The sequence below is a fragment of the Neovison vison genome, chromosome 8 (assembly GCF_020171115.1).
Source record: "Neovison vison isolate M4711 chromosome 8, ASM_NN_V1, whole genome shotgun sequence".
NCBI lineage: Eukaryota > Metazoa > Chordata > Mammalia > Carnivora > Mustelidae > Neogale > Neogale vison.
Window position 1 is genome coordinate 52,706,739 of NC_058098.1, and position 25,010 is coordinate 52,731,748.

Below are 25,010 nucleotides of genomic sequence, written 5' to 3' on the forward strand. Positions count from 1 at the left end.
GAGCAGCTCAAGACTTAACTATGACCCACAAAATTTTTAGAATCCACTCTCAGAACCTTAGCAAGAGGGTAATAAATGACTTAACTTTCCCAGTAATAACTGGTTGTGTATAGTGCTTAGCAGAGTTTCATAAGGAAATTGGCAGTGGCGGGGATTAAAAAAGGTATTATGATACTTGAAATTCTGTGGAGTGACATCTCACCCTCACTGGTTCTCTTTGGGGTTCTTCCTCCTTAGAGCAAGCTCCCCGGCTCTCCTCTCATTCTCATTGCCTCCTCTGGGCCTTCTAGCTCTGTGTTCCCCACGTCACGCCGCCACCGCTTCTGGCAGTCTCAGCTCTCCTGCTTAGGCAAGGTATGTGTGGGGCTAAGAGGAACTGTCTCCTGGATTGGAATAGAGTCTTGGAAGACTGCGCAGACAGAATGTGGGAGGGAGTCAAAATAGAGGACTTAAATGTTCGGCATTCCCCCACTGTCTTTTTGTTTTTAATTCTAATGGTGCTTATCCAAGGTTGAAGGGATTTAGGGTAGGTTAAGCAGAACTGAGAGAAGATTTGAAACTTATTCTCTGCTGGCATGACTGCCACTTTCTTTCCTTCAGGTCATCCCTGTAGCAACCCATCTGCTAAACAACGGTAGTGGGGTAGGAGTTCTGCAGTGTCTGGAGCATATGATTGGGGCAGTGAGAAGCAAAGTACTGGAGGTGAGAGTGCCCTTGTTTCGGGTCGCCGTGGCACTCCCAGCATGCTGGGCTTGCGTTTGGCCCAGACTCCTGTCTTACTGTCTTCTTTCTCCTCCCACAAAGATTCACAGCCATTTCCCCCACAAACCTATTATCTTGATTGGCTGGAATACAGGAGCGCTGGTGGCCTGTCATGTAAGTAATTGCCATCTCATTTGGAGGCTGTCTTGGGATAGAAAACTGATGCTGTTACTGCTGATTGCTACCATTGAGTCCTTTTTTTATGTTCTAGACACTGTGCTAGGTGATCTGCCTACATATATGCATTTTAAGGTATAGAAGACTAACTTTATTGTGGAAATTTTAAACAGAAAATTAAAGGGAGAACAGACTGATAATAAATCCTGTGGATTCCTCACAGTGATTTACCAGTGATTTACTCATGGTCAGACTTTTTTTCATCTTACCCCTGTCCACTTTCTGTCTTCTCCAATTATCTTTTTTTTTTTTTTAAGATTTTATTTTATTTATTTGACAGAGAGAGATCACAAGTAGACAGAGAGGCAGGCAGAGAGAGAGAGAGGAGGAAGCAGGCTCCCTGCTGAGCAGAGAGTCCGATGCGGGACTCGATCCCAGGACCCTGAGATCATGACCTGAGCCGAAGGCAGCGGCTTAACCCACTGAGCCACCCAGGCGCCCTTCTCCAATTATCTTGAAGAAAATCCCAAATATTGTTATCATTTGTGAGATATATATATATATATGTAATGTGTATATATATCACTTATGATAGATATGTAATATGTGTGTGTATATATGAGTGTGTATATATATATATGCATATGTACACACACATACATACATATATATATCAGTATGTATTTCTGAAAAAAAAATTTCCTCCCCCACCCCCAAATGTAAGTACTGTTCTCCACCTTAAAAAAAATACTAACAGGCATAAATTTTAATAGCTTTGGAATTTGATGTTGTGTTGTGTTGATGTTATGTTCATAGTCTGTCCCTTTGTAAACATTAAGGAATCTTCTGTTTATTATTTTACATACATTTGTGTGTACATTAGTTTATGTAAGTGTCCCTGACCTGCCCAAAGCCCCAGTTCTCAAGTGGATCAAATAAGTTGAGTCTCTGCTGCTTCGTGTGGTCTGGTCAGGTGTGACATCTAGGGCTGATAGAGGAAGGAGGCTGTCTCCTGACACTCCCTGGTCCTGGGAATGACAGAATTCAGTCAGCAACTGCTCAAACAAGTTTGAAGTGCCTGGGAGCTAACCATTAGATTCAAAAGGGAGAGATTTTCTTTGCTTATGGATGAAGAGCGACATTTGTGTCTTTCTGATTGTATTTGCTATTTGTGGAGGAGAAAGTGAAGAGGAAAACTCAAGTCTGGGGAATTAATAGGATGAAAGCACCGAGTTTCCCATCCTGTGGTTCAGCCCTCAGCTGCGGTTCTCTCAGGGCTCCATTTTGTGTCCTGGGATCTTGTGTCTTGTGATCTTACTGCCGCCACTATAGCTGGTACTCCTATGGATTAGGACTGGGGAGATAGAGATGGGACAAGCTGGTAGATCTGGACCACCTCTGGACTCTGGGTAGGGTGTAGCTGCAGTAAAGTCAGTTGACCTTGAGACAAACTGTTGTATTATTTCCAGGTGTCAGTGATGGAGTACGTCACTGCAGTTGTCTGCCTTGGGTTTCCTTTACTTACCGTGGATGGTCCCAGAGGGGTAAGCATGGGGTGCAGCTGATTGCTGGGTCACAGGCTGGTGAGAATAAGGGGCTGCATGCGCTACCCAAACTGGCACTCAGTGACTAGTTGCCCAGTTGACTCTGCTCAGTGGACTTGACAGGTCAGTCCTCAGTGAGTAGTAACTGGCTGATTATAAAACCTGTTCATGTTTTAGGATGTGGATGATCCCCTCTTGGATATGAAGACTCCAGTCCTCTTTGTCATTGGGCAGAATTCCTTGCAGTGTCATCCCGAAGCCATGGAAGATTTCCGGGAGAAGATTCGGGCTGAGAACAGCTTGGTGGTGGTTGGGGGAGCTGACGATAATCTCAGGTGTGTGTGGCTTCCCCCAGAGCTGTGAGAGAGTCATGTTGTAGTGTTGGAGAGAGGCCTGTGAGGTGGTGATGTAACTACAGACTAACTCTTCTCTGAAAGGGGGAACCATTTTACATTTTAAAATAGTTCAGATTTATAAAAAGTTGCAAAAATAGTACAGAAATTTCTTAAAGACTCTGAACTCAGATTTCCCAAATGTGAACATCTTAAATAACCAGAATATGATTATCAAAATGAGGACGTTAACATTGTATGATACTATTTTCTAATGTACAGTTGCAGATATTGTCAGTTGGCTCACTAATGTCCTTTTCCTGTCCGGTGTCCAGTCCTGAATCACGTGTTATTAGTTGCCTGTCTCCTCAGTCTCCTTGAGTTTGATAGTATTCTTTCGTCTTTCATGACCTTGACATTTTGAAGACTTCCAGCCACTTATATTGTAGGCTGTCCCTCAATTTAGGTTTTTAACGTTTTTTGTGATTAGGTTGAGCATATGCATTTTTGGCAGGGCTGCCAGTTGGTAAGCCCTCAGTGCATCCTCCCGGGGCCTACATGATGATGTTGATGTGTCTTATCACTGGTGACCTTAACCTTGACCACCTGGTGAAGGTGGCATCTTCCAGGTTTCTCTACTGCGAAGTTACTCTGTTTCCCTTTGCGATTAGTAGTAACCCAGTGGGAGGGAGATAATTTGAGACTCTGTGAATGCAGTCTTGGTCATTGTGCTTTGACTGGGGTAGACACTTCTTATATTTTGTTTCTTACTGAGGATGTACGTGAATGTAGATTTTATTTGTAATAACATCCTTTAATATATTTTGGAGTAAAAACAGCTGGAGTTTGGAAGGGGCACCTTAGGTCGTTGAGAAGGCCACTTCTGCCTTAAAAGACTGGCTGCCTGTAGGGCCTTTAATTAGGCTTTCTTGAAATGTCCTGAAGAAGAGGTGTGTCATTTGTTGGGCTTTCTTTTTTTTAATGTTCAGTTTTAGAGATTAATTTCATTTGTGTGCCTTAGCTAGTGAGTTTAAAACAAGTACCTGCTCCCACCGGTCTTGTCAGTTTCTTAACCAGTGATGTTTTAGAGAGGTCCTTCTGGTCTTTGTCATTTGGCTGTTTCTTGTGGGTCTAGAATCTAATCCTCTGGTGCTCAAAGCAATATTTTCTTGTAAATACATTTTGTTTGTTGGTTATTCAGACATTCTTATCTATAGGAAGGTAGCATGTATGTGGGGCTGTGTGTGTGTGTTGAGTAGCAGTGAGGGAACACAAAAGATAGGAACACTTCAGTGGGAGTTAAGTTGTGAGGCTGCTTTTGAGATGTGTTTGCAAGGTCCTCAAGTGTTGGCCTGAGAATCAGGTGACTCAGTTCAGTCTTGGTTGCTTTGCTAAGAACCTTGGGTTAACTGCTTAACTTCCGGGACCCACTGTCCTCATATGTAAGATGAGGGTGCTACATAGGGTCAGAGGTCAATAGCCAGTAAATTGGGGTTCTCAGAATTTGGAAGTTCAGAATATTGTTCTCCACCCTGTCATTCGGAGTCTCTGCTGAGACCCTCAGTCAGAAGCCAGGGGTTTTAAAACTGGCTTCCAAAGAGGGGAATGTAGCCAGGTGACTATTTTCTCTTACCTTTATAGAAGTAACCTATGACCACCTTTTGTCTACTACTGATCTCATGCAACAGCCTTTATTGGGGGACTTCTAGATGAGGTCATAGAAGTCAGAGTTTATCTGGGAAGCCATAAGTGTGGGACTTTAGGAATGTACAGTCCTAGGCAATTTTCATATGTTCTCTGGTTCTTTACATATATTATTTTTGTAATTCTCACAAGTCCACGAGTGAGGTATTATGATTCCATTTTGCAGAACATGAGGTTTAGAAGTGGTGGAACATGAGGAACATGAGGAACATGAGGTTTAGAGAAGTGGTGATACCTGCCTGAGGGCTAATGTGGTCCTCCTTCCTGGGCTCAGAAAATAGCCAACACAGAAGAGAAATCCATTCTTGCTTCCATATGATGCCATGGAATGTTTAAAATAAACATTTCCTCCTCTCTGTCTTCTAGAATAAGCAAAGCAAAGAAGAAATCAGAGGGGCTGACTCAGAGCATGGTGGACAGATGCATTCAGGTATGCAGTTGCTTCATGTGTTTTTCTCAATGAGGCTTGTCTTTCTATAAGCTTTTAGGCTTGATATTATTGGCAGTAGTGTCTTTGGCTCTGAAGGGTGAAGGAGTGTCCAGTGGAGCCTCTGATAGAACTAAATCATAAGGAAAGGGGAAAGAGAGAGGGGAGGAAGCAGACATGTGTATGGAGGAGTGGGGGAGCACAACCACCACCTCCGGAGTGCCACCCTACAGAGGCATCAGGGAGCAGGCTTCTGCTGGTCTTTGGCTGAGGCTGGGGTTCGTGCTTGGCTCGTAGTGCATGGAGAGGGACACATCCGATGCCAAAGCCGAGTTAGTTGAATTAACTTGAACCTGCCAGGGAGGTTCCTGTTCCCTAAGCTGAGGACTGAGTGGCCTGGGCCCTCTTCACACTAGGATGAGATTGTGGACTTCCTGACTGGAGTGCTCACTCGTGCTGATGGGCATGTGGGCTCTGAGCCTCGGGATCAGGATGCTGAGAAGAAGAAGAAGCCTCGGGATGCAGCCCGAAGAGACCTGGCCTTTGAGGTCCCCGAGCGGGGCAGTCAGCCTGCCTCACCAGCTGCCAAGCTGCCTGCCTCACCGTCAGGCTCGGAGGTAACGCAGGAAGGTGGGGAACAGAGGGAGCACTTCGGTTGGGTACGTAGGACTGTGGAGTTGGTTCCTTCACTTCTGGGGGTGCTTGTCTGCCTTGCCAGTGCTGTAGACCATTGAGTTCCTATGAGGAGAATTCCTGGGCAGGGAATTCCAGGGGGACGTGATCATTGGTGATCAGATCCAAGCAGCTGGCTCAGCTCTTACCCTTCTTGCCCTGCTCAGGATCTTTCCAGTGTGTCTAGCAGCCCCACTTCGAGTCCCAAGACCAAAGTGACTACAGTGACCTCTGCCCAGAAGTCCAGTCAGATCGGGAGCGCTCAGCTTCTGAAGAGACACGTGCAGAGGACAGAAGCTGTGCTGACCCACAAACAAGCTCAAGGTATCGGCTTCTTGGCCCAGTAGCCTCTTGGTTTATCTTTTGGAGTGAGGTCATGTGGGATTTGAGAAGTATTGGTATCTGTAGCTTCCCCTGGGGCATGCGAGAGGCACCCTTTCCCACATTTCTGTCCAGACAGAATTAGGTTGAAATGAATACCAGAGATTGTTTTCAAGGGTGAGACATCACAAAAGGTCGTGCATTAGTGGAGCTGTATAGTTCCAGTAATTACAGCTTTGCTTTGGTGTTCTGGGGAGGTTAGGTTTTATGAGCTGACTATGTGTGTATTTGCCTCAAAATTTTTTCTGATTCCCAGTTGGGGAAGCTACTTGTTCTGTTCTTCGCACTGCCCAACCACTCCTGCAGTCAGGGTGCTCTTCAGATCATGTGGACGAGGTGATGAGCTTTTTTCCTCAGATTCCAGGGCAGTGCAGCTGGCATCATGCCCTTTCTTTGTTTTGCCCTTGAAGAGTTAAGGTTCCCACACTGGGACCTTTCCATGAGGTTTATTGGGGTTTCTGCAGATAGGCTTTAGATTAGGCTGGGAAATGTTTGTATGTACAATCTGGAGAACAGTGAGTGCTACTGTAGCTTATAGAAAAGGCATAGTGTTTTGGGTGGGGAGAAAAGAAACAGTGGCTTGCCCCCTGCCCCCACTTCGATCTGGTTGGGCAGCCCCAAGGTAAGGCCTTTTGCACATTGTGTTTGATGACGTATCCAGGAACACGTATTATCTGAAGTCTTGGGTACTTGGGAGGAGGCAGCACCAGAGCTGACTGTCAAGTGGAGAGACGCAGAGGTGACAGTGGGCTGATCGGCTCACTTCCCCTGTGTTTCTTTAGTGGAGCCAAAGGGTCAGGACTTAAACTCGGGCCTCTTATGAGGGTGCCTTTAAGGAGCATGTGTGAGTGATTGGTGAAGGCAAAAAGACAAAAAAGAAAAAACAAGCCAGGCCCCCTGGGGCCACATGGATGGTCTGTAACCTTATCTTAAGTGGTGGCCAGAGCCAAATTCTGGGTTGGTGGTGTTTGCTTAGGCTTTTGATGAAGAGCAAACCAGTGGTCAGCTGTGCTTCTGGAGGGGATAATTAGTTGAGAGTCTAGGGAGTTCTGGAAGGCTGATTGGTGATCTGGGTTTGAAATGGGCCCAGAATATCATGGCACTGAGCAGCAGCCATCGCGCCCTGGCTTTGGCAGGGCCTCATAGGCAAGAGGAAATGATTATAGATAAATTTTATGGAACCCTGACTGTGTTCATGCTGTTTTCCTGGCATTTGACTTGCTGTTGCTCACTGAATCTTGGCAATGGCCCATGAGGCAGATACATTTATTATTTTCAGTTTATAGATGATTCCAGGAAGCTGCTAGGAGTCAGGTGTCAAACACATGCAGTAATTCTGCAGTCAAATGCTCTACCACTGAGCTATACCCCCACATGCAGTAATTCTGGAAAAAGCCCTTACCGACCATTTTCTAGAACATTTTCATATCTTTTTCTTACTCCCTCTCCTTTTCTCCTTTCTCTGGCTGGCTGTGATTCTGTAATTCTTTCTGATTCATTCCAGCACAGTTTGCTGCTTTTCTGAAACAAAATATGCTGGTGAGGAAAGCTCTTCCTCCCGGCACCTCCTCCTGTCTCTTTGGTGAGTATTGCTCTTCCTCTCACCTTTTCATTCTCTGCTCTCTGCTTCTCTCCATGTCTCCCTTGTTTTATTCCTGATCCTGCCTCTCTCTTTTGTCTCTGATTTCCTGCTGTTCTTTTCTCTCTTCCTTTTTCTGTCTCCTGATTCTTTTCTTGGTTGACTCCTTTCGCTTACTCCTCCATAGTATAGTGTTGGCTTTTTCTCCATACTTTCTGTTGGTTACTCTCATGGTTTTTCCTTTTTTGTCTCTTGTGATTCTTGGCTCTGCTTCTCCTATGTGTGCCTGTGGCCCATTGCCTGTGAACCCGAGTTTCCTTGTGTGTTTTTCTCCCTGCTTCTGGATTCCTGCTTCCATCCTGGCCGCTACAAGCACACCAGCCACTGTCAGCATAAAACCTTTTGTCTCCTTTCCCTTTTACCATCCTTCCTATTCTGATTTTAGTCAATGCATTTATCCCCTCAGCGATCCTTCTAGCTGGTTATGTCCTGTGGCCCAGGCCAGCACCCCCATTCCTGCCTGCCTTCCTCATATGACTGCTGCTTTCCTCCCCATCCTGCCCCTGATTACCTGTGCTAAGAAGAGGACCTGGGGTGGGCTTTTGGTTTTAAAGAGAAGGGAATCTCTGAGGAAGTATGAAGGGTAACTTCAGAGTCCAAGAGGTTTGGCCATGTGTAGGATGAGTCTGTTTGATTCAGCAGAGGGGGAATCCCATGTGTGAACAGGTGGCCTTTCTCTGTACCTAGTACAAAGGACATGGGGACTAGTTGTGACATGGGCTACTATTGCCCTTTTGCTTTTGGGCAGGAGCAGTTAAGTTGTCTTGGCTGAAATGCTTCCTTGCCTAGTAGCTACTCAAAGCCAGCCTTGATTCCGGCAATAAACCTTGTTGCCTTCATTTGGCAAGCAAACCTTCAACCTGAGCTCTTAGGAGATTTGGATGCTCAGAGCCTTGTGAAATTCTCTGTTTTAGAGAGAACTGCGTAGTGTGGTCCTTTACTGCTTTGTGGAATGTTTACTGTCCCCCAGCTGTGTGATGTGAGAGTGGGCTTAAGACAGGAAAATTATGACATTGTGTGCAGGAAGCACTGCTTAGATCCATTTTAGTGAATCATCTGTTTTTTTGGTTGGCCTTTGCTAGGCAGGGTCAGGGTGTCTGTCATCTTTGTTTTTATTCCTACCAACTCAGAGCCCCCTTCCTTCTAACTCCAGAACAGGGTAAGGGCTGGGGATGGACCCATCCTCTGAGAGGGCAGGGAGGCCTTCTACCACAGGTGGGACCTGAGTGAGATGGGACTGAAGCACTAGCAGTTGCCTTTGAGGTGTGACTTTGTGTATGACACAGTCATGCCCGTGCTGGTGCTGTCAGTGTCTCTCGGGCCATTTTGGATTATGGAAGACCTTACCTCCGCTCCATCTTTAGTTCCCATTTCATCAGAACAAACAGAAGAGGCAGAGAAAGAGGATCTTAGGGTCCAGCTGAAGCGCCACCATCCTTCCAGTCCTCTTCCTGGCAGTAAGACCTCCAAGCGACCAAAAATTAAGGTGTCCCTTATTTCCCAAGGGGACCCAGCTGGAGGGCCTTGTACTCCTTCCCAAGGAGGAGCTCCAGAAGGTGAGTTTTTCTTAGCCTGTTTAAATAAAAACTGAGCTCTCTCAGACCACATAACATTGCTCTCTTGGTGACTACTTGCTGTACAGCTCATTCTCTAATGAAAGGTGTGCCTGGCACAGAGAGGGCATACAGTAGCACATGGGGCAGAGGTGGGCCATGACCTGATTTGAACCAGGAGCAAGGAGGCAGGATGAGGATCTGAGGGAGCTATGGGGTCACTCAAAGCATCATCACATTTTGTTCTTTAATTTCAATTAAAGATAAGAAATATTCCAGGGATGCCTGGCTGGCTCAGTCAGTAGAGCATGACTCTTGGTCTCAGGATTATGAGTGTGAACCCCATGTTGGATATAGAGACTACTTAAAAATCAAACCTTAAAAAAAAAAAAAAAAAAGGTAAAATATTCCAGAAAGTTTAAAAAATAGAAGAAAAGAATAATTCCCTATTCTGCTATACTTACTCTTTGTTTTTCTTCTTCATCCAGTCTTTGTCCATAATATTTTGCATTTAGCCTGGGCTGTAAAACCCTGAAAAGTGTGGCCAGGCAGGACTGACCACTGGCCTTGGGGTTTTCTGTTTTGCAGCTGCAGGAGGGAAGCCCATCACCATGACACTGGGGCAGGCTTCAGCAGGGGCCAAGGAGCTCACAGGGCTTCTCACCACTACCAAGTGAGTCTTTTTCTTGGTCTTTCTAGCTCTGCTCCTTTCTTTCTCTTTACCTTTTCTCTGGTCCATTTAGTGCTTTGGAAAGATAGTCTAGATTCTGTCAGTTTTGTGAATATGACTTCTTTCTGAGTGGGATCTTTGTCTTTTTTGGGGTGGGGGTGGGTCAGTTCAGAGTTCTTTTTTAAAGTTCGCAAAGCATCCCATAGCTCTTGCTTCAGGGTTTGAAGTCTATTTTAGGACTGACCTTCAAAAGGACTAGAGGCCAGATTCAGAAGATGAGACAAAGAAACTCTAGATTCTAGTACCCATTGCTGAAAGCATTGCTGGGCCCCATCACGGACCCTCCCTGTGTTGCCAGGGTCTGCTGCCCTCTGACATTTGGATAATAGAGCTCCTATCTTTGTCTCCAGGTCAAATGCTTCTGAAGGGGGTGTCTCGGCCAGCCCAGTGTCCTCAGTGTCCAGCAGCACCACACCCAGTGCCTTGCACACACTCCAGAGCCGTCTGGTGGCCACCTCTCCTGGCAACTCCCTCCCAGGTATCTGTACCCCAGCATTCCCCACCTCCCAGCAAAGTCTCTTTTGGGCTGCTGCTGGAGGGTGGTCCCAGGAAAGCAGCTGAATCTGGGGGATGCTCCTCTGAGTTGCAGGCTTTCACTGAGGCTTGATGGGAAGCTGGAATTAGCTTTGAGGTGAGGGAGTTTCTGGTCTCAGTATCTATAGTGAGTAAATATCCCAGTCTGCAGGTAGTGTCTCTTGTACTAGAAGGAGGAGAAATAGCTGGTGGAAGATGTGGGTATTGTGTTCATTGTGGTTTTGAACACATCTGATTGCAGGAAATTGGAGATTGTGCTGTATGTACTAGCATTAGCAAAACAAGGCACCTTTCTGCCTCTGCTTATCTCTTCACTTTGGCCAGTCCACCCTGCATGGGAGGGCTGGTTGCCTGAGCCCAGCAGGCAAGGCTCTGCAGGTGTCCTCCTTCAGGAGGACCTCCCTCTTTGCTTTGTGGCCAAATATAAATCAGGTATTTGGAATTCTTTTTGCTTAATAAGCGTCCCTTTTCCCTGGAAAGGATGGAATTTAGATTTCTGAAAAGTGGGTGGGATTGAAGCTGTCTTTGATTTTCCTAAAACTTCAAAATGTAAGGTAGGTGGTTTGGAGCAGGTTGGGATATGTGGAACAAATCCAAGACAGTGTGTCTAGAAGAATACCTTCCTCGAGTGAGCATGCAGCGTGCATGCTCGGGGAGCCCTTCCTGGCATATTTCCAAGAGCACTGGGAATGTTCCAGGGAAAGTACATTGGCATTTTAGCTGGTTGTTGAGGGTGGATGGATTTGGCTGCTCTTGGGATAAGGGATTGGGCCTGTGCTGACATCTGTCCTATCCTCTCCTAGGGGCCACATCAGCCAGCAGCCTCCTTCAAGGCCTCAGCTTCAGCTTGCAGGATATCAGCAGCAAGACCTCTGGCCTCCCAGCAAATCCTTCCCCAGGGCCAGCCCCACAGGTGTACATCTGCCTTCCACTGGGCTGGGCAGCTTCGGGGAGGAGGCCCTCTCAGTTTAGTTGGTTTTGGCGGGGAAATTGGGTCTGGAGTCTGGGTCATGACAGACTGCTTTCTGACTTCATGCCTAGGAGCTACCAGAGGTTAAAGCTCCATCACTTAGTATGTGGCCTTGGGCAAGTTTTTTTGACCTCTCTCTTTCTTTGTTTCCTTGTCTGTAAAACTAGGATAATGATAGTATTTCTCTTAAAGGGTTGTTTTAGTATTAAATAAGATAGTATATAGAAAATGCATGGAAGAGTACCTTGCATGTAGTGGCTGTGCAGTACATGGTAGCCTGTAATGCTCTGGGTCCTCAATACTTGAACATTGCTTGCTGTTGGGCAGTAGCTTCTGATCACCTGGTCTTGTGTGTCCCACAGGCCACCAGTATGAAGTTACCCACCCCCATGCAGAGCCTGGGTGCCATCACCACGGGCACCAGCACCATTGTCCGTACCATTCCTGTGGCCACCACTCTCTCCTCCTTGGGTGCCACTCCTGGTGGGAAACCCACAGCCATCCACCAGCTGCTGACCAATGGGGGCCTTGCTAAGTTGGCAAGCAGCCTCCCTGGCCTGGCTCAGATCTCTAACCAAGCATCAGGTGAGTCTCTCATGACAGCCGTGGGGACTCTTAGGCGATCTTTCCCCAGGACCTTCCCCTCTCACATGGACAAGGCATATGGTTGAACCCAACTCAACAGGGTCCTGGTATTGACCCTCAAGGATTCATCTGTGTGGGTCCATCCACTGGTGAGGTCAGAAGAGCACAGCTATTTTCCTGTTTATTTTACAATGACTGATAGGGTGAGCTGACCCAGTTGGGAAGGGTACTGAGGTGGGAGGCTGAGGGGCTGGTGTGTGATGTGAAGAAAATCTCCGGGAAGAGAAAGTGGAGGCTGTAACAAACAACCCTCCTTCCTCCTCTCTCTGTCAGGCTTGAAGGTCCCTACCACCATCACTCTGACACTGCGTGGCCAACCAAGCCGAATCACAACACTGAGCCCCATGGGCTCGGGAGCAGCCCCATCAGAGGAGCCCAGCTCCCAGCCTCTGCCGTCCAGTTCACAGGTGAGTACTGCCCGGGAAGACCGAGGACACAGGCTCTGATACTGGGAAGTTTGGGGCTGGCCCACTGGCCTATTGGAGGAGCTGCCAATGCGCTGGACTTTAGGCAGACTAGATTCAAATCCAGACCTGAGGCTTTGTCACTTTGTAACTTTGAGCAAGTCATGGACCTCTTTGAGTCTCCTCTTCGTAGCACTCACTGGGTTGTCTTGGGAATTAAATACATAACTATGTTTGGGTGTGTAGCGTCCTTGGTGTTCCAAGTTTTGTTTATGTTCCCTTTCCATTTGTTTTCTTTTCCCATTCTTGGCTTCAGCAGTTGGAGGTTGTGGTAGAGGCTAGTTAGTTGATTAACACGCTTTCTTTGCTCAGCTTTCCAGCATTGTGCCATTCGAGCTCTTGGCATTCATTGTCATCTTTTTAGGACACACTAGGTTTCTGTAGCTTTTACCCACGAAGTCACCACCCGTTCCTTGTAGCCAATCTGATTTGCATCATGCGCTTTTCATGTAAAACGTTTCTAATCTTAAATGGTGATCTGAGAGCCACTCAGAGATCAGAGGTGAAAAAAAAAAAGTTGGGGGTCCAGTTTTGTTTGTGCTTTCCTTCACTGTGCACTGTTTCAGCCACAGCCTTCCTTGTGGGGGCTAAGGTGCTGTGCAGACTGCCATGCCTAAAGGACTGGCCCTGTTCCCATCACTCCCACCACACCAATCCTGCCTGGGACCTGGGGGGTGGGCTCCTTATTGGCACTTGACGATTCCCAACTGTTCTAAACCATCTTCTGCCTCCCCCTCTTGAGGGAAATACTGCAGAAATTGTTAACCTGGTATTCATTGGGATCATGGTTGGCCTTCCCTGCCCTTTTTTTCCCCCCAGAAAAGTGGAGGTGTTTTTATTTCTTTTATTCCTTTTTTTTTTAATTAGAAAAGTGACTGTGCTTAAATAATTCAAACATTACAGAAATACTGTAATTTATTTATTTATTTATTTTTAAAGAGTTTATTTATTTATTTGACAGAGAGAGATCATAAGTAGGTAGAGAGGCAGGCAGAGAGAGGAGGAAGCAGGCTCCCTGCCAAGCAGAGAGCCCGATGCGGGACTCGATCCCAGGACCCTGAGATCATGACCCGAGATGAAGGCAGAGGCTTAACCCACTGAGCCACCCAGGCACCCCAGAAATGCTGTAATTTAGAAAGTGAAAATTTCCCATGATACCAGTCCCAGAGATGGTATCCTCTATTAATAGTGCAATATGCATTCTTCTAGATCTTTCTTGCTATACTATGTACATTATTTTATTTTACTTTTTTTTTTTTCTACAAAAATGGAATCACAGAATGTGGACCATTTTTTAACTAGTCTTTATTTACAACAGATGTTGTGACATGTTTCCTCATGGGTTATGTAGAGACTTATCTTGTCAGTCGCTGCCTCATGTTTTGCTGGGTGGATGTACGAAAGCGTATTTCACCATCTTCTGTCAGAGAGTTGGGCTGTTTTGTTTTTGATACAGAAAATAGTGGTTCAGTGACAGCCTTGTTCCTGAGTTTTGTGTGCCTCTGGGGGATTTCTACAGTCCAGAGACCAGTAAGTGGAGGGTACGTGCGTCTGACATCTGGCTAAGTACTGGCTAATTGCCCTTTGAGGCTCGGCCAGTTTACACTTCAATCCATAGCAATGGTAATAGCTGTTCTCCCACGTCTTTGTCAGGTATGGAAATCAGTGTTCTAAAATGTTATTAATTTGATGAGTAAAAAATGAAATTGTTTATTTTTTTTAAGATTTTATTTATTTGTCAGAGAGAGCAAACACAAGCAGGGCCAGTGGCAGGCAGAGGGAGTTAAGTGAGGAGTCCAACACAGGACTCTATCCCAGGACCCCCGGGATCATGACCTGAGCCAAAGGCAGATGCTTAACCAACTGAGCCACTCAGGTATCTCAGTGGAATTGTTTATGTGTGTATTTTCCTGATTACTTACGAGATTGTATGTCCTTTTTTTTTTTTTTTTAATATTTTATTTATTTATTTGACAGAGAGAGAGACCACAAGTAGGCAGAGAGGCAGGCAGAGAGAGAGGGGGGAAGTAGGCTCCCTGCTGAGCAGAGAACCCCATGCAGGGCTCAATCCCAGGACCCTGAGATCATGACCCGAGCCGAAGGCAGAGGCTTAACCCACTGAGCCACCCAGGCGCCCCGACACTGTATCTCTTTTACGAATGGTTCATCATATTCTGTCTCTACTTTGATTTATAGCAGCTTTATACATTCAGATATTAATCTTTTATTATACAAGTTCTGTATACTTTAGTCAACTGCTTATCTTTTCTTTTCTTCTTTCTCTTTCTTTCTATTGAAGTCTGAAGGACATTTGTTTCATACCTTAAAATTTTTTTTTTTTTTTTAAAGATTCCATTTATTTATTTGTCAGAGACAGAGGGAGAGAGAGCGAGTGAGCACAGGCAGACAGAGAGGCAGGCAGAGGCAGAGGGAGAAGCAGGCTCCCTGCCGAGCAAGGAGCCCGATGTGGGACTCAATCCCAGAACACTGGGATCATGACCCGAGCCGAAGGCAGCGGCCCAACCCACTGAGCCACCCAGGCGTCCCCATACCTTAAAATTTTTTATACAGCAAAATCTTCGGGGTGCCTGGGTGGCCCAGTCGTTAAGTGTCTGCCTTCAGCTCAGGTCATGATCCCAGGGTCCTGGGATCGAGCCCTGCATCAGGCTCCCTGCTGAGCAGGAAGCCTGCTTCTCCCTCTCCCACTCCCTCTGCTTGTATTCCCTCTCTCCCTGTCTCTGTCTCTGTCAAATAAATTAATAAAATCTTTAAAAAAATAAATCTTCAAATCTTTGCCTTTATAGCTCCAAGGTTCATATTCTTTTTTTTTTTTTAAAGATTTTATTTATTTATTTGACAGACAGAGATCACAAGTAGGCAGAGAGAGAGAGGAGGAAGCAAGCTCCCCATGGAGCAGAGAGCCCAATGTGGGGCTTGATCCCAGGACCCTGGGATCATGACCTGAGCCAAAGGCAGAGGCTTTAACCCACTGAGCCACCTAGGCGCCCCCAAGGTTCATATTCTTGATGACTGCACACACTTGGGCCTTTTTTGTCCCTGTGACCATCTGTTCTCACATTAGTTTTATATAATTGTTTGATAATGTCAAGTATGTTTCTAGTTTGTTACGATCATTGTTATTCTTTTCATTTTTCTTGATAAATAATGGGTTTTGAATTTTGTTCATGGCTTTTCTGAAATCAAATGAGATGAGTGAGCATAAGCATTTCTTCTGAATCAGTTAAATGATGAATTATTTTAATAATTCTGAATTATTTATTATTTCTGAATGTCAGATCGTCTAAATTCCAGATTCAGTAGCTTGTTCAGTATGTCCTTTTCTCTCTCTTTTTTTTTCATATGCCCCAGTTTATTTGAATTGTGCACCCATAGAAAAGACCCAATCAAAAGAGAAAAAAACAAAGAAGAAAGAAGCCAAGTGTTTCAGAGGGAAAGCACATTTCCTCTTTCGATTTGCTTTTATTTTTACTTAGGATCTTGGCCTCTGTCTGTTAGTGAAATTGGTATGTAGTTTTCTCCCCATCCTCCCCTGCTTTTGTGTGTGTGCTTTCCTTGTCCATTTGTCTTGTCTATTAAGGGTAGACCTTTCCTTGTAGACAATTGTATTTATATAGACAATACTGTATTATTCATTTGTCTTGTCTATAAGGGTAGACCTTTCTTTGTAGACAATTGTATTTATATAGACAATACTGTATTATTCTATAGACCATATGTCCAATGTCTATATCCTATAGACAATACAATTAATGCTATTGAAATTGAATTGTATCGTATTCTTATAGAATGAGATGGAGGCATTTTTTTTCTCATATTCTGAAACATACAGCACAGAAATTATGAGCTCCTTGATAGTTTGGTGGAAATTATCTATAAAGCCATTTGGGTCTATTTTCAGGCAGTCTTAACCTTTGCTGATACCATATTGATGCCCAAACAGAACGCATATCCCTACTGTGTGATGAAACCTACCTCCTCTATTAATCACCCTTTTCAGCTTGCTGCAGCCTGGGGGAACTAGTTCATGCTGAGGAGAGGCTAGATAGAGCTCACCCGAGAATTGTACTTAAATTGGAGCACAAAATAAAGATCAAGATAGTTAGTTTTTATCTTAGTAAAATGAGTGTATAATTACTAGAAGGGTTCTAGTGGTGATTCTTTCATTACAGAGCAAGGATGCATTGTTAGATTAAGACTTGCTGACTTGAAAGCTTCTAATGGTTACCCCAGTGTTCATACTTCCAGACAGTGTGATATCAGGGAAGGGAGTGGGCTCTGGGGTTGGGCCCTTTATCTTCAGCCCACTGTGTGATCCTGAGCAAAATCACCTAACCTTTCTCAATTTTGGTTTTCTTATCTGGTCTAGTGAGGAGGTTGGCCTAAGTTGGTGATTATTGGTAGGATTGATTAGTAGGGGCTGTCTCAGAATCTCCTCAGACTTTGGGAAGTTGAACTTTTATTTCATTTTTATTTTTAAGTAATCTCTACACCCAACGTGGGCCTCGAATTCACAATCCCGAGATCAAGAGTTGCATGCTCTTCCAACTGAGCCAGCCAGTCACTCTGGGAAGTTGAATTTTTGAATGTTCAGAAACAAACCACCTATTTATGATGTTTATGAGACAGTTGGAAATACAAACAGTGGGTAATTGCCAATATTAAGGAATTGTTAACTTTTTTATGAGTGATAATGAGGTTTACATTGGAAAAAATAATACTTTTTTAGTTTTGGGTTATGTACTACAATAGTTATAGATAGAATGAAAAAGAAGAAGATCGTAAACACTGGCTAGGCTTCTCTAAGGTCTGTGCAAGTACTTAATGATCTGTTTTGTTTCTGGCACTGATAAATATTAACTGTGAGTTTCTTTTATGGAACTGGACTCTTACGTACTCTTTACAACTGAAAAGCTGTAAGAGGAAGAGGAGAGACAGAGACTGTATTGTGCCCTGCATCAGAGTCCTGAGAATGGATTCCTTGCCTGTGGTCACAAGGTCTCTTTCCTCTCTGAGCCACACTGTGGTCTGCCCAGTGATCTGCCTAGCCAGGGGGCATCCTTACAACCCTCTCAGGGGCCCCTGGGAGAAGAGACTCACTCTCTCAGTTGTATTCCTAATCAGGCCAGAGTAATCCTCTGTACACAGCCCTGCCTTTGGGCAGGGTGAGCAAATGTAGGCAAATCCTTTTAAGTTTTTTGTTTTGTTTTTTTTTTAAGATTTTATTTATTTATTTGACAGAGAGAGATTGCAAGTAGGCAGAGAGGAAGGCTCCCTGCTGAGCAGAGATCCCGACCCGGAGCTCAATCCCAGGACCCTGGGATCATGACCTGAGCCGAAGGCAGAGGCCTTAACCCACTGAGCCACCCAGGCGCCCCCCTTTTAAGTTTTGATTGTCAAACCCTTCTTCATATCCCCTCTCCTATGCCTTCCACCTTCCCACATTTTCTGCATCTCAGGGAACTCTTAGGAGTTTTCCAGAGGTGAAATCTATAAAAGTAGGGAAACCCTGGTGAAAAAAGGCCAACTCTTCTGCCTTGCCTTTTTCTTCCTAAGCTGCAAAGCTCAACAGTTTGTGGCATCCATCTTCATAACTAAAAAATGGTTAAGACCTGAAAACATGTATTGTCAGAACGATCATGGAAAACTTCCTTCAATTCTGTCACCCTTAATGTTCAGGCTTTCCTTTCCTGCCCTTATGCATAATAATAAGAGCTAAGCTTTGTAGTTGAACTCCTTATACTGGAAGTACTTTACATACATTGTCTCATTTAATCTCACAACATCCCTGGAGAGCAGGGCCTGTCAGTGTGTTTTACAGAGGGGGAAAAGAAGACTCAGAGAGCATTCATCACTTGCCCTAAAAAGTGGTTGAGGTGGGTCTCTGACTGCACAGTCCATATTCTGGTAACCACTTGGCTGCTAGAACACATGCTCTTGTCCATCCAGCATTTTCCCCTATCAAGAATTACTTTTTTGGAATAAATTTCTCAGGAGTTGGGGCAATTCGGTCAGAGGGTTGGGTGTGTTAACCTGGCAAAGTTTTAACCCTTGCTCACTTGCTCTTCTGCCATAGCGTCTGCCTCCAGCACCCTGAAGATGCTGAGTGATATGTCCTCCTTCACCGGGTTGGTGATGGCTGCCATGCAGTGAGTCCTGGGCACACATGCTCTCCTGCTGAGCTGTTCACTTATCTGAAGACCTCTTAAGATCGCCATTATTGTCTCCCTGCCAGCTGTCTTCAGAATGGGCCTCTGTGTCTTTTGAAACCATTAGACTAGGTGATATGGCACCAGCAAGAGGAACATTGTCCTCTGGCATCTATGGGTCTGGTTCCTGGACTCCCCAGGTTCCTCAGGAGATCTGGCTCTACCTGAATCAGAGACATTTCTTCTCCAGCATTAACTATGACTTGACCCAAGTAGCCATGTTGGACTACTCACTGCATTTAGTAAAGGAGTTCCTTTTGGAAGTCTCTGCTGCCCCTGCCAGTTTGGGAGGAGACATCCATACGTCTTGGGCTTGTTAGGGAGTTAGGATTGAGAGCCCTTTGCTGAGGACCGGGATCATCCTGGCCTACCAACAGTTGTGCAGTGCCAGAGGGCTGGTTTTGGTTTTGGACATTGCTGTTGCTTTCACTGAGCAGTTATGGGAGAGCGTGTCCCATGCAACTCCTCACTACTAAGAACCACATCGGATAATGAGTAGCCTGCTGAGACCTGGGAACTCCTAAGTTCAAACCCATGATAGGGTAAAGAGGACTGGGCTGTCATCTTTCAGTCCCTTTGGCCATTATAGATGGCAGGGAGCAACTGTTAACCAGGAGGTGAAAGCCAGCCCCTTTCTTTTTTTCATCCTGCTTCGGGCAGTTCCTGTATCCAGAAAATCCAAAAAGGCCAGAAAGGCCAAAGAAGAGGAATGGAACAAATGAAGTGGTTTGTTTGAAGGATGTGCCAGTAAGTCCTCTGGAGAAAATAATTTGCACCTATTACCTAAGGAACTGTTGATTTGACATGGAGATCTGAAGAATTTGCCAAATCACAGGGAAGAAACCCAATACCCGAAATGTCAATTTCCAGTGCTTGGAATAGAACAGGGATAGCCAGCTAAGTTAACATCTTGGCTGTCCCAGGAAGCTTAGGCATCAAGATGATGAAGACCATGCTTCAGTGTTTCTATTTCCATTCCACGCAACTTCTTGTCTTCTTGCTTAGAGTGGAAGGTTACTGGCATTGACTCTACTGTGCGGGGCTCTTGGTACCAGCCCAAGCTCTGGAGCAGTGATCACTGAAGACAGAGCTCTGAGCCCTTCCTTATGTCCTCATAATACTTGTGTGCCATGGTAGTTTTAGATTTGATGTCCTACCTGCCCTCCAGATCAGGTCCCTATCTTTCCATTTGCTAGAATATTTCCAGCCAAGGTGACAATAAATAGAGCAACCCAGAGGAGACTCTGGCTCTGTTCAGTATCTATAGGCAGGAGGGTATACAGCATTCCGTGGCCGTGGTCCAGGGTTCTGACCCATAGTACAGCATAGATCCAAGTCAGGCTACCTGTCTGTAGTCAAGGAGCCTCACCTGCCAGTCTAACTGGCAGCCAGGAGGGGGGTACCTAGTGTGTAGGAGTCTGAGACAAGGCAGAAAGGGGTGCTGTGGGCAGAGAGGGGGGCATGTGTGATAGGTATAGAGAGAGTATCTTGAACCCCAGGCCTGCCCTCCCTGACTTCCTGCAGAGCTGGTCTCAGCAGTGATTTGCACAGAATGAGGCTTCCTTCCTGAATTAGCTTGTAGGTAACTGCTTTTGGAAATTCATTTAGTAAGTTTGAGGAAGATATGAAATCTGAAAAGCATCCATAGGTCAGGGGTTTGGTAACTTTATAGGTAGGATTATACACCAATAGGCCCGAGGACAGTAAGACTGAGACTGTATATGAAGCTTTTAGGAATCGTTTAGGACAGGCAGAGGGTCCCGAACAACCCACTCATGACTTACGAGTATGGCTTAGGCAGGGCTGGAGTGGTTGCTCCTAAAAGATGCTGGCCCAGTGTATGCTGGGGTCAAAGGAAAAACTGATGCATTGTCCTGTGTTTGTGCAAACCCTAGTATGCTTCATGGTTGTACACCTTGAAGAAAGCCAAACCTGGAAAGGGGAGTTTCGAGAACACTGACTCTTTTTCACCTTGGAGGGACAGGCTAAAGGGGGGAGGTGGCTGAAGTTCTTAGAGTCATGTCCTTCAACTCCAGACTTCTGCAACCACTCTTCTCAAAATTTGGAAGGAAGCTTTCCTCTACCCATCACGTATCAGACCTGGAGTCCATAACCTTAGAAGGCAATACTACCGGCTGAGAATGTAGAAGGATCAAGAAGGCTTTGGTTAAATTCTTAACATTCAACATGACAGGTGCATGTTGATGCTCTATAGAAGATGTCCTTGTGCTTGAAGAAGAGGTCACTGATGGAGGAAGATGATCTACCTGTTCTTGGCCCCACCACCAGAACAGTCTTGGGCTGGGTGGGTTATAGAGCTGAGCCGCCGTCACGGTTCTGTTCTTAGATTAGCAAAAACAATTAAATAAAAGCAACTTTGGATTTCTTTAACTTGTTTTAAATTGACTTTTCTTGTCTATTCTGATAAGCACTCAGTGAAAATAGCACAGAAAATAAAAGCTCAAATACTGTGGTAATGCCGGTGATTATCTCACTGATGCCCGGTGCCATGAGGTGGGTACTGTAATTCCGTCTTTACAGGTGAGGAAACAGAGGCACCGAGAAGTCAAACAGCAGGAGGTGGTAGAAGTAGGACTAGAACCAGGCAGTCTGCTGCCACTGTTCTCTGGACTGTGCTGGGGTTCTGAGATGGGACACAGGAGTGCACATTAGCCCAGGAGGTGAGATGATGGCTTTTCCTTCATGTGATCTTATTCTGTTCACTTCCCAACAAGCCTGAAGTGATCACTGTAGCCCCCGGTGGGGCTCTTGACTGGGACTGAGTCAGTAGGTGGGGTTTCTTGCCCTTGGTCCTGAGAGGCTGAAATCCTTTGTACATCCTGTACCTCCATCTGCTCTGATAAATAAAGACTTAGAGGTGAATGAATTCCAACATCCAGATTATTTGTGAACTTGTATCCATGAGGACCTTCCTTCCTGTCCTTGAATTCCAGGTCCCTCCATTTAGCACTGGGACCCTCTATAGGTGGAAGCCGTAGTTCTGGTAGACTACTTGGAGTATCAAGGAGCCTCACCTGCCAGTCTACTGGCAGCCAGGAGAGGGGTACCTAGTGTGTAGGAGTCTGAGACAAGGCAGAAAGGAGTGCTGTGGGCAGAGAGGGGTTCGTGAGCTTATCTTGCTACCAACCTTTGTAGAGACCAGGTGCGTTCTTCCCCTTCCTGGTCTGGTTTCAGTGACTTGGGGGAGTCAGAGGAAGTAAGAGACAGAGGTTGTTCAAATGATAACTGTCTTAAATTTCAGGAGTATAGGAACCAGGGTCATAGCAAAATATACTGCAGAAGTATTTTCATTACGTTTTTATCTCCCTAAAGCATATGTTTTTGTCAGGATCAATGGATGCAAGAAGCAGAAACCATTCACCGCCATCATTAATTCTAAAGACCTCATATTATTTTCCTTTTGGTTTGAGAGAGAGAGAGAATGAGCAGAGAGGAAGGGCAGAGGGAAAAGGAGAAGCAGACTCCCCCCTGAGCAGGGAGCCTGATGTGGGACTAGTCCCAGGACCCTGGGATCATGACCAGAGCCAAAGGCAGATGCTTAACAACTGAGCCACCCAGATGTTCAGCATCATACTCTTTCAATAGGCATTCTTTTTTTTTTTTTTTTTAAAGATTTTATTTATTTATTTGACAGAGAGAGAGATCACAAGTAGGCAGAGAGGCAGGCAGAGAGAGGAGGAAGCAGGCTCCCTGCGGAGCAGAGAGCCCGATGCAGGGCTCAATCCCAGGACCCTGGGATCATGACCTGAGCCGAAGGCAGAGGCTTTAACCCACTGAGCCACCCAGGCGCCCCTCAATAGGCATTCTTAACAGGGAGCCTGACAGATCCTGTTACTTGCCTTGTGACCTCAACTGCTGTGCACCTGCCCGGGGCTGGTGTTGATCCTGCCACCACAGGACTTTGCAGCTGTGGAGCCCTCTGTGGATGGCCAGTCCCTATCTTTTGGGTCACATTCTGAATGTGGTGAGCCTAGTTGGCTCAGCCTGCCTTCCCGCCTGTCCCTAACTCTGCTGAGGCCACCTCCGCTCACCTGAGTGACCTTATCCTTCCCTCCATGGCAGCTCTTCTCACAGTGCTGTGCCCTGTGCCAGAAATGCCGTTCCCTTTGCTACTTTTCTCATCCTCCAGGCTTGAGCTTACATGCATCACTTTGCTGACACCAGGCAGTTAGTTTTTCTGTGCCCCCAGCCCTGCACTACTACTTCCCAAACCTTGAAATTATACTGGCTTGGGTTGCATTTGGTCCACTTGTAGATCAAACCTCTCCCAGACTTGGCCTGGAGGTCAGAGCCCGATCATCTGCCTGTGTAGCTTAGTGTGTGGCACCCAATGGGAGCCCAGTAAATGCTGGATGTGAGTGGCTATGGCGTGTCAGCCCAGCCGTTTCTGCTCTCCCCCAGCACAGAAGTCCGCAGAGTGAAGTCAGGGATCCCATCTGCTGTCTTTTGGGATATTAGGAGAAAGAAGACAAAGCTCTGCTCCAGATTCACACTAAATAGTGTAACTCACCCAAGGGACCAAAATGCTGTTTGGAACCCAAATGTAAGAAACAGTGTCTTTACTCAACCCACCTCCAGCCTACCATATATTGCCATGGGTGCCGCCCCCCTACTCTCTTGGGGGTAGGGGGACAGTTCAACCAGTTTGCCTTCCTCTCCTCCCCCTGCATCCCTTTTCATTCCTTCTCCCCCTCCCTCACCATGTAAATAACTACCTTACTCAGCACTCTGGCATCTTCAGTTATTTCCATCTACACCTCCGGAGTTGGGTGAGAGCCTAATCACTGTTCCTATTTCACAGATGGAGAACTAAGGACCAAGGTTAGGACCAGGGAGGCCTTCCATGCAGGGAGAATGTGGAGGCAGCCTAAGTCCCCTCTTCTCTCCCCTGAGGGGCATACAGACTCCCTGTAGAGAGGGCTTTGTGAAGGGAAGGGTGGCCCAGCTTGTTGGAGCGGGGGCAGTCCTCAACATCAAGACGAGGGGCAAAGAGGATCCTGGGCAGGATAGGAGTGGGCGCAAACTGTGGCTAGTCTCTAGGACTCCTCAAGGGGAGGGGCAGCACTGCACAGAAGCCATGGGAACCATTTGAGGAAATGGGGGCAAGGCAAGTGAGCCCAGTTGCTGAGAGAGTGGGTGGACATGATGGTGTGGTAGATGAGAAGGGGCCAGTGTAGAGAAGATGGAGGAAATGGTATATGGAACCCCATTTGCCCACAGAGCCACCCTGAGCCCACAAACATGGGAAGAGATGGTACCAGATGGAAGGGAAGGTGCCTGGCCTTTGGCCCATGGTGCATTGTAGAGCCCTGGGGGTGGGGCTGCATGAGAAAGTGCTCAGTCCCCAGCCTCCAGTCTTACTTGACATTATAGATCTCAGGCTGAGGGTGGGCTGGCCCAGACTTGGCCCACTCCTCCTCATGGCAAAGGGTGGAGAAGTGGGGAGTCCCTAGGAATGGCTCTACCAGGGTCAAAGAGTTAGCAACAAGAAGGGAGGCATGGAGGAGGGGGCCATGGAGGGCAGAGGCATGAGGAAGCTCCTTGCAGGGGCCCAGGCAGCACACCCTTGCTTTGAGAGAAGCTGGGGAGTTTTCAGAAAAGAAAAGCAGGCTGGAGACACACCCAGGAGATGGTTTCCAGTATCTGTTCAACCTATTGTCTCCCAGGCCACCTCCCTCCACCTGACGTGTTTTCCATCTCCCACCCCAACATCTGCACTACTTCTGAGTGCTTTCCTCCCGGGGCACCGGTGATTCCTAGGCCTTGGCCTCCATTCCTAAGAATTTTTAACAGAGGGAGAGCGTCCCTGTCTATAATATGAGAGGATTGGACTTGGATTCAAACTCTGAAGGGAATTGGGGAAAGGGAATTTGGTCCTCTCATCAGACCCTGTACCTGAGGTCTAGAGGCCTGTGGCTGAGAGGATGAGTGGAGAACTAGTTCCAGCCTCTTCTGTCCTGCCAGTGGGGAAGGTATGTGTGTTCATTCTCCCGAGTTGGCACATGGGGTTCAAGTGGTGCTTATACAGGGCCTTACTGACCTCTTAGTAGCCCTTTGAAAAGCCTTGAAGGCTATACCTCACCCTCTCCCAACCCAGATTAGAAAACTTCTTGTTTTCCCAGGATACACTTAGGAGATTGGAGTAGAAAATACAGATTAGGTCTGCACAAATATTTAAGAAATCTGTCCTAAAAGCAGTTACCAGTCAGTGACTTCCCCTGTGGACAGAAGAACTAACCACTACCCCTTTGCCCCCAGCCCCCTCCCAACACAAAAAACCCAAATTCA

General features: G+C 46.3%; 1 protein-coding gene across 8 annotated transcripts in view; it reads left to right on the forward strand.

The window, feature by feature from the left end:
- KANSL3 (KAT8 regulatory NSL complex subunit 3) overlaps positions 1–21,092 on the forward strand; it is a 44,370-nt gene extending 23,278 nt beyond the window's left edge. For 6 of the 8 annotated variants that reach the window (XM_044263589.1, XM_044263591.1, XM_044263590.1 and 3 more), the window contains 16 exons: positions 238–354; positions 601–702; positions 805–876; positions 2,349–2,423; positions 2,601–2,758; positions 4,826–4,889; positions 5,303–5,503; positions 5,726–5,882; positions 7,444–7,521; positions 8,943–9,134; positions 9,720–9,804; positions 10,212–10,339; positions 11,199–11,308; positions 11,728–11,950; positions 12,284–12,417; positions 18,569–21,092. In XM_044263589.1, coding sequence (XP_044119524.1) covers positions 238–354; positions 601–702; positions 805–876; positions 2,349–2,423; positions 2,601–2,758; positions 4,826–4,889; positions 5,303–5,503; positions 5,726–5,882; positions 7,444–7,521; positions 8,943–9,134; positions 9,720–9,804; positions 10,212–10,339; positions 11,199–11,308; positions 11,728–11,950; positions 12,284–12,417; positions 18,569–18,589 — 1,917 coding nt within the window. In that variant the 3' untranslated portion in view covers positions 18,590–21,092. The remainder of the gene's footprint in view (positions 1–237; positions 355–600; positions 703–804; positions 877–2,348; positions 2,424–2,600; positions 2,759–4,825; positions 4,890–5,302; positions 5,504–5,725; positions 5,883–7,443; positions 7,522–8,942; positions 9,135–9,719; positions 9,805–10,211; positions 10,340–11,198; positions 11,309–11,727; positions 11,951–12,283; positions 12,418–18,568) is intronic. The other 2 variants (XM_044263593.1, XM_044263592.1) reach the window with 2 other exon arrangements.
- The last annotated feature ends 3,918 nt before the right edge of the window (positions 21,093–25,010 follow it).